Below are 15,129 nucleotides of genomic sequence, written 5' to 3'. Positions count from 1 at the left end.
AAGTTAGAGGCTGCACAACCACCTGCCATAGATTTTTCAGGTACAATTTCCCAGCACTATGTCTTGCTCTCGTTACTTAAATCTCTATTTAGATTTTAATCTACTATCTTCAATATATACTTGTTTATGCTCTGTCCTTTTCCAGTGGGTCACCTCTCACTGCTTTAAAACATCCGAGACCAGGGAGAAGAGTTGGTGGAAGAAGATTGGAAGAAGTTTAAAGACTATTTGCAGAAACATTGTAAAATTAATGAATGCTAAAATGATGTTGGATTGAAATGAAGTGGCTTTAGCAATAAGGTTAAAAAGAATATGTAAAAATGGACTGATAATTAGATGAAAATATAAAGTTATAATATGTTAAGATATAGAATTAAGATAAACACAAAGAGGGAAAGGATTTGCTGAATTAACCATGTGAATTGGAATACAAAAAAGGGAGGTGTGAGGAGGTCAGGAAACAAGTAATTGAAATATAAGATACGAAAAGATTGATTTGTTTTTTAATTGTTTTTTATTTCCTCATGTATTTTGTATTTTTCTTTGCATTTTTGTATCTTTTTTCTTTTTCTTTTCTTATTCTGTAATTCTCTTTTGTCTGTAAAATTTCAATAAATATTTTTTTTTAAAAAAAAACGATAGCGGCAGTATGGGCTGCCACCACGCGTCACTTCCACATAGCTGAACAGAACTAGTTCAGAAGACTTTGCCATCCCAAAAGCAGGATCCCTTTGGGTGTCATAGACTCTCAGCTCACACAACACTACACAGTATGGAAGGTACACCCCCTACATTCCCTATAACGTCACGTAAGATGACAAGATGCAAGTTTCAGATCATGCACAATATGGAAGATAAGCCCTAGCATCACCTTTCAGTTCGCAGGCTGCTTTCACTAGTGCCTCTGAAATATAGTGCCAACCCAAGTGACTGCAAGTCCTGGCTAATGACTGCAAGCCGTCACAGATTCCAATTAGCACTGTAGATGTTGCATCCGGAGGGGAGGGATTGTGAGCGGGAGATGATTCCCGTGTCACGCAGGGGTGTCCTGCCCCCTGCCCTGTCATCGTCGCTGGCACACCACGCCTCCCAGTTGAGCACCCAATCGGGTGTCCCCGCGGGGGGAGTGGTTTAGCCGCTCAAATGTGGCCGCGCCAGCTCTCCCCGCCATTGCGCTCCTGATTTTCCTTGAGTCACCCACCCACCACTCCCTTTAGGGCGTAGCTCCTCGCTTGACCTTGCTATGGACCCATGGTTGGTCGCCCTGGTTGCCCAGGGGGCCTGGTAGGAGTTTTTTCCAATTGGCAAATTGGCACCGGCCTCTTGGTTTTTTTTCGCCTACCTCGTAGCAATCGTCACAACTTTCCCGGTATTTGGCGGTTAGGCATTGGAATGTGTTGTTGGTATATGGAAGGGCAAGGTGTGGCCATCGCCTACCCCTTCACTTATGGGTATTCCATTAAAGGAATCCGGCGGTCGTGAATCCTGTCCGATGCCCTGTGGGTGGGGGGCCATGGCACGACCCTCGGTGACATCAGGGGAGAGCTTATAGTTGTATTTGCATCAACAGGCTCCTCCTACTGGTGGTTAACCCCTCATCAGATTCACCCCTCCCAGAGTGGGTGGAGTCAAATTTCCTGTGGTCCAATGCCTAAGCCAATACCTTCTCACATGCTGTAATCAATAAAGTTGTGGCCTTTTTCTTGCCCATTAACCTAATATCCTGTGTCCACGTGTCTTTATTCCCCAAGCGAGGATCGGGTCCTTGAATCACAACAGTACTTTCCTCGGCAGTATGCTTCCCACCTCCAGGAAGCCTCATACACACACATCTTACGCAAGGGCCTAGGGTTCTTATTGTGGCTAAACAGTAATGAAAATGCAGGTACACGTACAATTCTCTCCCTTCTTTGTATTCCAGTCCCTATTCAGTTCAGTGTAAAGTGAGAACAAGCTGTGGACTTTGGGTTTATATTGTGCGTTCTAACATTCCATAATGCACAGCAAAGATTCGTCATTAGTGTTGAAACAGTAAAAATTCCACTAAGATCACTAACAGAAGTCAATGGAAGATAAACAGATTTGTGTTTAAATATGGAAAACATTAGTCTTACTTTTGTTGCCCATGTGTCCCCAACCGGTGATGTAGCAATAGGTATCTGGCTCAACTAGCCGCTCCCTGCTGGGTAGACAGATTGGCCGTACATAGCTTGTCTCATTGATGTCTTCATTGAGTTCCACAATGCTTATATCATAATCCACAACAGCACGGTTATAACGGGGGTGCAGAATAATAGTCTTCACCATGCGGGTCTGCATGAAGACTGAAGGATGATCCAAGTTGTTGATGCCAAACACCACTTTCCACACAGCAGGGCTTTCTCTCCTTGTGAAGAGGAAAGAAATAATATATGCCGTTAGTTCTGAATTTATCTCTTTCCAAAGAAGCAACTTCAAATGCTGACATTCTTGGAATAAGCAGATTTCTTAGATCTACTTCAATCAGGGTCCAGGCCTAGTTATGGCATTAAAACTGCCTTGTACACTATGTGGACCAATCTATGATGTGAGAATTACTATGGGAGTGTTGATTCTTCTAGACATTTTGGCAGGCTTTCAATAGTGTTGATCATAGTACAGCATAACTGTATAACCCTTGCCCATGTTCCACTTGAGGACATCATCTTTCCTTCTAGAATGTTTCCAGATCCTTAACTCTGAGTCATGGTGCACTATGAGGAGATTACACTGCACAATAATATAATAGGGGGAATAGTATTGAGCATTCCCAGGTAAGATCCTCCCTCTATTGTGTGGGCAGGTAATCCCTCCCATACCTGGCCTGGTCTCCTTGGCAACGCTTCCCCCAGGTGGGATTGGACAACTGACTGAGGTAGGCAGAGACCTCCAGGTATCCCACCTGAGGGAAGGCAAAGCCAAGCCTATGCTGTTGGAGCCGCTCCAGATCTAGGGGCTGCACGCGTCCACGCAAAGGGCGCCCCCCGTTTTAAGCGGGGAGCGGTCATTGAGCAACAGACCAGAGAACAAAAGAATGCACTATTTTGTAAAACAATGAAGAAGAAATACTGGTTATTATGCAGATTGCTACAGAATGAAGAAGGACTGGATGAAACAGTATTCAAATCAAACAAGCAACTCAGTTATAATGTGAGATTAGAATGTACCAAATATGGATAAAAGGAAGATAGTGAGAAATGTCAGACAAGCAAGCAGAGCCTAATTGGTATAATGAAGGGAAATAAGTGTGTGCAACAGCATGGCTAAACTTAGAAATGGGAGAGAGGAGAAAGAGCAGAAGTGGAAAAGGAAAGAACTATGAACAGATACAGAAATTGCTCTATTATAGATTCTGTAACTTCTCTCTCCTGTTTTTTTTTAAAAAAAAGAATTTACACAGCAGATGCCACACAAGTTGAATAAATCATTGATATCTACAGAGTTTGAGATGCAGGCAATACTGAGACAAACATATTAATGGACTGCTTGTCCATCCGCAAACAGAACTAGTGTTTCAAATGCCTTTAAAGTGTTTGATTATGACACCAAGGCTATTAATAACATGGCATGCAGAGGCTGGAAAGTCAAATCATAAAGATATTTCTCTCCTCAGAAATTTGTTCCATTTTTCAATCCCCTGAGCCCAAACAAGGAAAGACTTTTCAATTTTAAATGCATATCCCTGGGCCAATGAAAAGTCATATTGTGAAAGTGTTATCTAATAATAGCAAACTAACCATGCATTTAAAAAATCTCAGACATCATATTATGAGTGCTGCATTTCAAAGTGATGTTTATAAATGAAAGTCAGTGTGTGATGTTTCTGAGTGTGAGGGGCAATCATAACTGTACTGGATTTATAATTCAGGAATTAAGAGGGGGATAGTAAATCTCCCTCTTCCTACAGTTTGGGCTACTGTACAAGTTAGAAGACATATTTGCTGCTCCACCCACCTTTTGACGTTAGTTCCACTCACCATACTCACATACCGGCCCTGGAAAGTTACCCATGAGGAAATGCTTCTAAATGCAAGCTGGGATTAGTCACCAGAGAAAAGCAGTTTTCAATAAGATCAGTGTAATATTTGTATTACCTCTTCCAGCCCACAGGGTTTAATCCATGGGCCCGCTGAACATTGTGCAGCACCAGTTTAGGAATGATTTATGTGCCTCTAACAAAGCATTCAAGGGACGCGGGTGGCGCTGTGGTCTAAACCACAGAGCCTAGGGTTTGCCGATCAGAAGGTCGGCGGTTCAAATCCCCGTGACGGGGTGAGCTCCCGTTGCTCGGTCCCTGCTCCTGCCAACCTAGCAGTTCGAAAGCACGTCAAAGTGCAAGTAGATAAATAGGTACCGCTCCAGCGGGAAGGTAAACGGGGTTTCCGTGTGCTGCTCTGGTTCGCCACAAGAGGCTTAGTCATGCTGGCCACAGGACCCGGAAGCTGTACGCCGGCTCCCTCGGCCAGTAAAGTGAGATGAGCGCCGCAACCCCAGAGTCATCCACGACTGGACCCAACGGTCAGGGGTCCCTTTACCTTTAACAAAGCATTCTCAGCACCACTCACCCTTCAAAGCAGTGTGCCACTGTCAATACCCATTTCTTTGCAATGAGGACACAGCCACATATATGCCCACTTGGTTCACTCTGCAGGGAGCACTGCCAAGGCCATCGTCCTGGGCGACTGGTCCTGCCACCAAGGATCCTCTTGCTCATGCGAGCTGCTGGGCGACGGCCACAGTCTGTTAAGAAACATATGAAGCATTTTGCTGCTAAGGACCAGAATATTCAGTTGGCCACAATATGCTGAAGAGCCCATCTGAGGAACAAGGACTCATCAGCAGTAAAATGAAGACTTATGAATAAGCTACTCCTTGTGAGCAGACCAAATCTGCATGCAGACGGCTTGCAGCTGTGTTCTATACAGGGAGCACCCAGTTCAGCTGCAAGCACAGTGTGCTGGAACAACGTATTTTCATCAGTTCCCTGATTTGCGTTTCCCTGTCACCTAGGTGATCACTGGAATACAGTAGTACCTCGGGTTACATACGCTTCAGGTTACGTATGCTTCAGGTTACAGACTCTGCTAACCCAGAAATAGTGCTTCAGGTTAAGAACTTTGCTTCAGGATAAGAACAGAAATTGTGCTTCGGCAGCGCGGCGGCAGCGGGAGGCCCCATTAGCTAAAGTGGTGCTTCAGATTAATAACAGTTTCAGGTTAAGAACGGACCTCCGGAACGAATTAAGTACTTAACCCGAGGTACCACTGTACACACACATCATGCTTGGACATCAGACTGTTTCTGGACCTTGTTTCTTGTACTTCCCAGGTATTTGGATTCTGGACCATGGATGTAGCCAAGGGGGGTGGGGGGCAGCTTCCCCCCCAATCATTTAAATCAATAAAAATACTTAGGTTCTGCCCCCCTAACACAAATCCTGGCACACCCATGTGTACCACCTGAAATACACAGTGAAATAATTTGGTAGTGTGGTATTATCTTCAGGATTGGTCACTTCAGTGCTCACCCTTAACGCTAGATCATTTATCTCTGTAAACACCATATACTTTGCTCCCTTGGGGGGGGGGCTATCTCAATTAAGCCCCAAGGTCTGCAAACTCCCAAAGTATGTCAATTGACAAATATTATGTGTCTTTTGTCAAACTATTTATGAAGCCAAAATTACACCACGCATGCACAACAAGGTCTCAGTAGACTTGGGGTAACCTCAGTTTTCAGAAACACAAAAAAACATTAAGGAAGGAACCCTCAACACACAATAATGAGAACCAAGTGTGCTCAGTGACACAGAATTCTGCCTGAGGGGGGGAAACTGAAAACTTTGGAGGCAGAATGGAAAAGAATAGTGGAAGAAGATATTTAGAAACAGAGGGAGTCATCACATTGTCAGGGTAGGTCATTTTTTGGTTCACAATGAAATGCTGATTTTAGATGTCCCAAGGGATGGAAGTGAGAGGTGTCCGTAAATATCAACAGCAAATTAATCAAGGATATTAACCAACAGGGAGTGGGAACAGAATGAAGCATCTAAGAAGCAGGTATGGCTGAAGAAGAGGAGCACTCTACATTGCAGCATTTTGTTGTAGGTCCCACTAGTCAATGGCTATTAGTAATGATGGTCATATGGGACATATGGGCACTAAGTCACTGAATGCAAGTTTCTAGGGAGTCACAGCAGAGCTTCCTCATGGATTGCATCCAACCAAGTCACAGTCTGAGTAGACCCACTGAAATCAGTAGACTTGATCAACTTAAGCCTACTGATTTCAATGGGTCCATTGGATATACCCTGTTCCCTTTAAACCCTGATTGTGGGCTTCTTGGGAGGAACCTGTTTCCCACTGCGGAAAGCCAGGTGGTGGTCTGGGTGGATCTTTCAAGGAAATTCCTAGACTCTTAAGCAGCCATGTGTATTCTTAGAAATCAGTGGGACACGTTGGTGATTTCCAAGTTACCTACCCAATTTCCTTCTTCATAGTTAGATAAGTTATGTAGCTTACCTTCTTTGGTGCAGAGAAGGGAAACCATACTCTTGCTTCTGCATGGCAACCTACAGATAGAAATACAAAGCTTTTGTGAAGAACAGGGTCTTCATACATACATACATACATACAGATAGAAATACAAAGCTTTTGTGAAGAACAGGGTCTTTATACATACACTCCACCTGTTTAATATATAAGCACATGGATCATTTATCCATTGAATTTCTCTTACAGGCACCAACGGTCTTCCTATCTCATTAAACAAAGTACTTCAAAATTGGAGAGCTCTTGATTTTTAGAAGCAATATTTTTGCATTTAATTTATACCAGCAGACTATGTGAGTTTGATCTGGCAAACATCCTACATTAGTTTTATCACTGTCAATGAGATCTTGGAATCTGCTTATAAAACTTTCAGGTGGCTTTGTATACAAAGTGTTTAAGTGTTAAAAGGAATGTGAAAGGTCACATTTCTGACATGAACTAATAAACTATGAATTTGAATCCTTCAGTGTGAAATCTGAAATTTTATACAGGCATTCAAAATACCAAGTGTCAACATCTAAATCCCCAAAGTTTCTGGTTTGAAAAAAATTACCGTTTTTAAAGCATAATTTCATTTTCACTCTATCTACAATAGAAGCACAGCTATTTCTCACCCTTTCACCAAAAGGGCCTGCAATGTGGATATATTTTTTGTCTCCCAGTCAGAGTGTAGATTTAGCCATTTCTCATATGGTTGCTGCTCATACTCTGGGACGATTTCTGTCACAGGTGGCCCCCTGAAATAAACACACATTGAAGATAGCTTAGTACATTTGTTGATATTAGAATCTGAAACTTTTTAATGGAAAGAAAGAGGTTGCCTCAGTTGCGGAGGAAATGTATTCCATGTGCACTCCATGGAAAACCCTTATTGTTGCTAAAGCTGAAAGCTCATCATTACCATGTGCTCACTGCTTAGTATATAGGGCATTTGGACACCAGAACCATTACCACCAGATGCTTTCAGCATAGGCAGGCAGAGGCTATATGTAAAGTGCTTTTAAACATTATCCTCCCTGTACACAGGGTTGGCACAAGTAAGGGTTTTTCTGTGGCCTTCAAATGGGATAAGTAATTTCTAAGACAGCTCTCAAACAGGCAATTGAATTATATCCTACTTCTGCATATGCTTCAGGGAGAGATTTTTCCAAAGTTGGACCAGATAACATTTTATTATATTATTACAGAGAATATGTCTGACTTCCAGAAGAAGAAATGAGACTTGGAAATGGAAATTGCAAGAGTTCTCTCTAGTGGCTCAAAGCATAGCTCATTTTTCTTTACATCTGTCTAATGCATTACTGTTTTGTTATAATGTTAATGACTGCATTCAGTGTTTGTGGTCTCCGTGGATTTCTTCTTCCTGGCCATTCTTCCCTTACCCATTATGTGTCTGTCAATCTAATTCCCACTGCTTTTCTAATAAGATATTATCAGGCGTATTCATAGAGAGCAATGCTTTCCCCCCCTTAAGCTGATCAAGGGAACTATTCAGATAGAAGAATATCTCAGATTGTATTGAAATCCAGAATCTCTTTTTAAAAAGGCTCAGAAGCAAATAATCAGATCTGGCAAGTCAGCAAGTCCAGTTTCTGCATCCTTTGGGTTTTGGGTAACTAAATTTTCCTTCTGTATTCAAAGCTCTCTATTACAAGGCTATTCATGCAAACACTTAAGCCCTAAGGGATGCTATTGATTCATCAGGTACTAACATTTCACTAAATTATTCATTCTCCCTTTGTGCTCCCCCAAATCAGTTAATTCACACCTGGAAGGGGCAATGAGATACAGTCTTTAAAAAAAAAATCCTTAAAAGATTTCTCTTAATATCTTTTGTCAGACAGATGTCAAAGTTGAATTTTCAATAGAGCATAATAAAGTCATGCTAAATAATTTCCACACCACTCCAGAATACGGAATCATTTTGTTGATAAAAGAAGTTGTGGGCCTAGGGGCAATGGAGCCGTGGTGTGGAGCACAGGCAATAAATCAATACCAGGAGGCATGTGTCAGATTTAAGTTGGCCACTACTTTATTGATTACAGATGCAAAGGTTTGGTTAAGACATTGGACATGGATCCAACGATCCACCAGCTCGCCAGCTGGCAGATGAACTGGGGTTAACCAAATTTAGGGGTCTGCCTATGATGTGAACCACATCCATAAAACCCATTTGATAGCTAGTATGGGCACTGTGGCCCTTCCGCCTCTGAACTGGGTGTCTGGAAAGAAGTGCTTCCCTCTAAGATCCCTCAGGGAGATTTCCCCGTTGAGCAGGGTAGGTGGGCCCACCTCCCGGCTGCCTCTCTTGGTTCATCCAAAAGCCTGTTCTGCCACTCAAGTTGGCTAGCTCAGGCAACTCACCACCAAACTTACTCCACCTGCAACCAATCCAACAAGCCATTGCCGATTGCAAATAACCGTATTTTTCGCTCCATAAGGTGCACCTGACCATAAGGCGAACCTACTTTTTTTGGGGTGGGATTCAAGAAAAAAAATATGCAGCTCTTGGGGGCTTCTGCGGGAGGTGGGGGAAGTGAAAGAGCCTTGCTCTGTCCCTTCCCCCACCTCCTGCAAAAGCCTGGGATAGCCACGCGAAGCCTCCCCAGGGCAGCGGGGTGAAGGCTCCCCGCTGCCCTGCGGAGGCTTCGCGGGCTACCCCAGAGCTGCTCAGGAGCCCAGAGCCCAGGTTCCCCCCCCCCCCAGCCCCAGGGACCACACATTCGCTCCATAAGATGCACAGACATTTCCCCTTAGATTTTAAGAGGGGGGAAAGTGCGTCTTATGGAGCGAAAAATAAGGTAATAATAATAATTTATTACTTAGACCCCGCCCATCTGGCTGGGTTTCCCCAGCCACTCTGGGCGGCTTCCAAAAGAATATTAAAATACTGTGATACATCAAACATTAAAAGCTTCCCTAAACAGGGCTGCCTTCAGATGTCTTCTAAAAGTCTGGTAGTTGTTGTTCTCTTTGACATCTGGTGGGAGGGCGTTCCACAGGGAGGGCGCCACTACCGAGAAGGCCCTCTGCCTGGTTCCCTGTAACTTGGCCTCTCGCAGTGAGGGAACCGCCAGAAGGCCCTCGGTGCTGGACCTCAGTGTCCGGGTAGAACGATGGGGGTGGAGACGTTCCTTCAGGTATACTGGACCAAGGCTGTTTAGGGCTTTAAAGGTCAGCACCAACACTTTGAATTGTGCTCAGAAACGTACTGGGAGCCAATGTAAGTCTTTCAAGACCAGTGTTATATGGTCTCGGCGGCCGCTCCCAGTCACCAGTCTGGCTGCTGCGTTCTGGATTAGTTGTGGTTTCCGGGTCACCTTCAAAGGTAGCCCCACATAGAGCGCATTGCAGTAGTCCAAGCGGGAGATAACCAGAGCATGCACCACTCTGACGAGGCAGTCCGCAGGCAGATAGGGTCTCAGCCTGCGTACCAGATGGAGTTGGTACACAGCTGCCCTGGACACGGATTTAACCTGTGCCTCCATGAACAGCTGTGAGTCCAAAATGACTCCCAGGCTGCGCACCTGGTCCTTCATGGGCACAGTTACCCCATTCAGGACCAGGGAATCATCATCATCTTGTTTGAACAGGGTCCCATCATTATGTATGATTTTAGGGTGTGGAACCAGCCTTCTATCACGGGCCTACACTATTCACCACATCACTCTGTCCCCTTTCCTTTGCTCTCTATTTACTCAGGTGGGCCTGAGGCCTTACTCATCAGCTTAGACCAGATGATTGTCATGGTGGTGTATTTAGAATGTAAAATGTTTATGGCCATGATGGCGATTAAGGAAGCTGCTCCCAGTGAAAGGGGGGCAAATAGAACCTATGCCTAGCCTACATTCAACTATGCCAGGTTCTTGGCTAGGATTAAGAAAGACCTATTAATGCCACTTCTCACACTGCAGTTTTAGCTGTACAAAATACATAAAATAGGAATACAACAAATGTGTGTTTGCAAACTTTGTATCCAATATATGCACTCATTTAGGAGCTCTGGTTGGCTACCTGCTGACAGCGGTTTTGGTGGCAAATGTGGGTTTGCATTGACATAATGCACCACCCCGCCACTGGCCACCCTTATACAGCACAGCCATTGCTTCACCAGCATCCCACTGCAAGCCGCCCTTATCTGAAAGACTGCCTCCTCCAACATGTACCTACTCAAACCTTAAAATCCTCCTTGGAGGCCCTGTTCCACATGACCACACTGAATGAAATGAGGTGGGTAATCATCAGGGAGAAAACTCTTTCAGTAATAGAACTCTACTGAGACCTTTTAAGTAAGTTCTGAAGTCTGGGCTTCTCAGTTTTTAAATAAGTGGTATTATATTGTGGGTGACTGTAGTGTCTGCTGTATTTCTTTAGTTTTCATAGTGGTACCTCTGGTTACGTACTTAATTCATTCCGGAGGTCTGCTCTTAACCTGAAACCGTTCTTAACCTGAGGTACCACTTTAGCTAATGGGGCCTCCCACTGCCACCAGCACACGATTTCTGTTCTCATCCTGAGGTAAAGTTTTAAACCCGAGGTACTACTTCTGGGTTAGCAGAGTCTGTAACCCGAGGTGTTTGTAACCCGAGGTGTTTGTAACCCGAGGTACCACTGTATGTTTTATTTTGTATTTAATTTTTTTGCTCATTTATTGTAAGCTTCCTAGAGAACTTTATGTTATGGGACAGCATACACATGTCAAAAATAATCAAATATATTTTACGGCAGCTTTGTTTGTATGCTCACCCATAAGATATATGAGACATATTAATCCTTTGAAACTTTAATACGGGTTGATAAAGGCCCATCTAAATTTAGCACATTCAGTCTGAATGAAGCTTACTTGAAAAATAGCCAGGTTTTTTAAAAAAATAGTATTAATTATTAATATTGTTGTTGCTGTTGATATTATTCACACTGTAACACTGCAATTTTAATTAAACTTAATTAGTGAATCAATTAGTAAGGGCCAATTTTTATTGGTGCATTTAAGACTTAGAGGAACACTTGTATATTTTTACAAGGCCATCTTAGCCCTGATATGTTAGTGAAATAGGCTATGGAAAAGCAAATATTATTAAATACTGCTTTTTGTTCATTTAATTGTAAGTGATCTTCCATACTGAGTTTTGGGTGATTATTTAAACATAACCAATCAAATAATTCAATGGTTAGAAGAGAGATGATTAATGAACTAAAAAAAATCTACTCACAACATATCTAGAACCTGGTAATATATTTTTAAGAATGTTACAACTAGCCATGTACTTGTTTGTACCTATTAAATCTATATATCCTTTTTTAAAAAAATAATCTTTATTACTTTTAAGACTTACAAGAAAAGAAAAAAGAAGAAAAAAGGCGAGAGAAAAAGACAAAATAGAGCAGAAAAAAGAAAAAAAGAAAAAACAATACAATAAACAATACAAAACACAACCTTAACACACCAAACTGAACAAAACAAAACAAAACAACAACAATTTAAAAACATATACCATACCATTTCATTACTCTATCTTTCATTCCCTTATTTCATCGACCTCCTCTCACCTCCCTTTTTGTATTCCACTTCTGTTACTTGTTTCAGCAATTCCTTTCCATCTTTCTCTATTTTTATCATTATGAATATCTTAACATATTTTTACCTTATTTTCCATTAATACTAAAGTACTTATTTATACTTAACTCCTTATAACATTTCTGCTAAAGCCATAAAGTTTCATTCCAACAATTTTCTAACACTCATTAATTTTACAATATTTCTATATATAAACTTTAAACTTTCCCAATCTTCTACCACCATCTCTTCTCCCTGGTCTCGGATTCTGCCAGTCATTTCCGTCCATTCCATATAGTTCATCAACCTGGAGATCTTCTGTCCGAGGCTCTTAAATCTTTTCCAAGTCCCTTCTGCAGTTCTTCTTCATATTCTTTGATGCTGAAGATGCTGAAGAGCAGGTCTCGGGGGGGCCCCGACCCAACCATGCCCCCATTCCCTCTCGACAGGCCAGCCAACTCTCCACAGCTAGAACCAAGGTCCATACAATATCTCAAATCATGTTTCAAGGCTCCTTGAATCACCTCCTTGAATCAACTCCAATCACCTCCTGACCCAGATTCAGGACCCAAAGGTCAGTAAATCCCTGCATGAAAGAGTCTATCCAACCTTCCTTCTCTAGTCCAAGCAGGGCTCCAATCTTCAAATTCTGACTTTTTCTATATTCCTTCATAAAAGGCCTCCACTTATAGTCCTCGATTTGCCTCTGTAAGGCTGGGGCTTCCACTTGTATTACTTTAGGTTCAACAACAACAACTTTCTCCTTCATCTTCTCCCCAGTTTGTCCTGTCAAAGTAGGTTCCTGTGTCAAATCCTGAACAATTTCTGTATTGATGATCACTTTTTGTCCCAAATTAATCACTTTTTGTCCCAAGTTCTCAAGTTTGATAGTCATAACATCCGTCTTCTTGTGGAGCTGTTCCAACGAATAGCTTATCTTACATAATACAGTCACTAAGGCTCCTTCTGTCGACATTCTTAAAATCCAAGGTCAATCTCTGATTCTCACAGTACTTATCTTGCAGCTGGAAAAACCCCAGCTCCACTCTTGTAACAGTTTCAAAAGCTCCCTCTAGAGGGAAACAGTCTCCACTTGTATCAATCCTTTCAAACACAATTTAAACTATAAAGTTACTTTCAATTTTCAGTTACTTTTCTTCCTTTTTAAACGCAGAAGAGGACAATGGAAACAATATATTTCTCTTATTTAGCCATCTGTCAACATACTTTCTGTTCACAGTCAATGAACTCTCCCAAGACGTCAATCTTACTGGCAGCCCATTTCCAGGTTCAGAGCAGTGGTAATTTGATTTTTCACTCTCTCCTGCAGGCTCGCTAGATCCAAAGTTTTCCCCCTCTTCTCCTGCTTCCAAGGGGGGTTTAATAGTTTTAACCGATGGAGATTTAATCCTTTACAAAAGACTTTCCAAGGCTTTAACTTGCAACGTCTTTGCTTCAATCTATTTACAAAAGAGGAAGGCGGACTTCCTGTTTAAAACCTTCCCGTTTCGATGCCAAATTAATGAATTTAAAGATCCAATTTTCCGTTCTACTCACGGGTAGTTGTTTAAAGTCCAATTGTCCACAGGAAAAAGTCAGCGCTCTCCGGCAACAGCGATGCGGCTTCACTCCATGAAAGAAGCAGTCAATTCGAAGCACCGCGCCGCTCACCCCACTTCGCTCCGGATCCCCAAATCAGGGTTTCCCCGCGAGTAGGGGAGGCGCAAAAGGTGCCAGCTGAATCCCAGGTTCACAAGCTTCTCCCGCCTGTGATTTCAGTGGGTCTCCGCCTTCGCCGTGGCGGTCAGACCCTGATTTCCACGGAGCAAATTCCTCCAGATCGGAGGAACTCCGCCATTGCCTGGAGGCGCCAACCTGGAAGTCCTAAATCTATATATCCTTCCCTTCTTTACCACAGAGTTCAGAGTAGCATTTAATTTATGCATTTAACAGGTCCAGGGAGTCTGCTTCTGTGAAGAGTGCACCACTGGCATAGGAAACTCAGGCAACAGCACAAACTAAAACTTCAATGAACGGCGATTTCTGTTTTCACGCTTATCGCCATGGGAAGATACACTTCCCATGATGAGAAAAGCTTCAGGGTTATGATGGAAAGGCTAATTGTCTGGGTGGATTTGCGACATTCCACTAAAGCAATGAGAACGGAAGCATGAGTAATTCACACTTCCTCTGTCAGCTATTACACAATCCAAAGAGCTGGAGATGCATATGCATCCCATGAGGAGATGCCGAATCACTAGTGCTTCCTTTCAAACTGAGTACAATATCTGAAACCATCCTCTGTACCTGCTGAACAGGCAACTGAAAATGGATTAGAATTACCCTGTAAAGGGCTGATTCACACATACCTATTGATGTCTTGAAAACCATCCATTGTAGACCCTCCAAGTGTCCCTATTTTCCAAAGACATCCCTGATTTAGAGAAGCTGTCCTGGTTTCTGATTTGATCCTAGAATGCCCCACTTTTCCTTAGGATGTCCCTATTTTCACTGGAGAAATGTTGGAGGGTATGGAATCATCCGACCCCCGAGCCATCTGAAGGCAATTCTGTATAGGGAAGTGGTTTTTTAAAAAAGTTTAATGTTTTATTCTGTTTTTTATATGTTAGAAACTGCCCAGAGTGGCTGAAGCAACCAAGTAAGATGTGTGGGGTATAAATAGTAAAATTATCATTTTGGAATGGGATGTCCCTATTTTCATTGGAGAAATGTTGAAGGACATGCCATTGGCTGGCTTGCATGTAATGAACTGAGTAATCACAGATCATATGTTGTGGCAAAACAATCACAACCCCTCAAATTCAGTGCTTTTCCATGGATTCTGTTCACGCATTCAGGTATGAATAATCAAGCCCTCATTCACACATGCATGTACATCACTTGATTTTTCTACATTTGATAACTGGTTGTTGAATGTTTCTCAACCTCCATTGAAAAGCATTGCATTTGAGGACATCTGAAGTTCTAGCTGTATTGTTAGAT

General features: G+C 42.6%; 1 protein-coding gene across 5 annotated transcripts in view; it reads right to left on the bottom strand.

The window, feature by feature from the left end:
• Positions 1-15,129, bottom strand: part of CORIN (corin, serine peptidase) — a 109,724-nt gene that overhangs the window by 6,288 nt on the left and 88,307 nt on the right. For all 5 annotated transcript variants that reach the window (XM_083630172.1, XM_083630171.1, XM_083630175.1 and 2 more), the window contains exons 17-20: positions 7,184-7,306; positions 6,540-6,589; positions 4,584-4,758; positions 2,115-2,386 (exon numbers count right to left, since the gene is read on the bottom strand). In XM_083630172.1, the coding sequence (XP_083486298.1) occupies positions 2,115-2,386; positions 4,584-4,758; positions 6,540-6,589; positions 7,184-7,306 (620 nt within the window). The remainder of the gene's footprint in view (positions 1-2,114; positions 2,387-4,583; positions 4,759-6,539; positions 6,590-7,183; positions 7,307-15,129) is intronic.

Source organism: Podarcis filfolensis (assembly GCF_964270895.1).
Source record: "Podarcis filfolensis genome assembly, chromosome: 9".
Classification (NCBI taxonomy): domain Eukaryota; kingdom Metazoa; phylum Chordata; class Lepidosauria; order Squamata; family Lacertidae; genus Podarcis; species Podarcis filfolensis.
The sequence above is the reverse complement of the archived record's forward strand: the minus strand, read 5'-3'. Positions and strand labels throughout refer to the sequence as shown.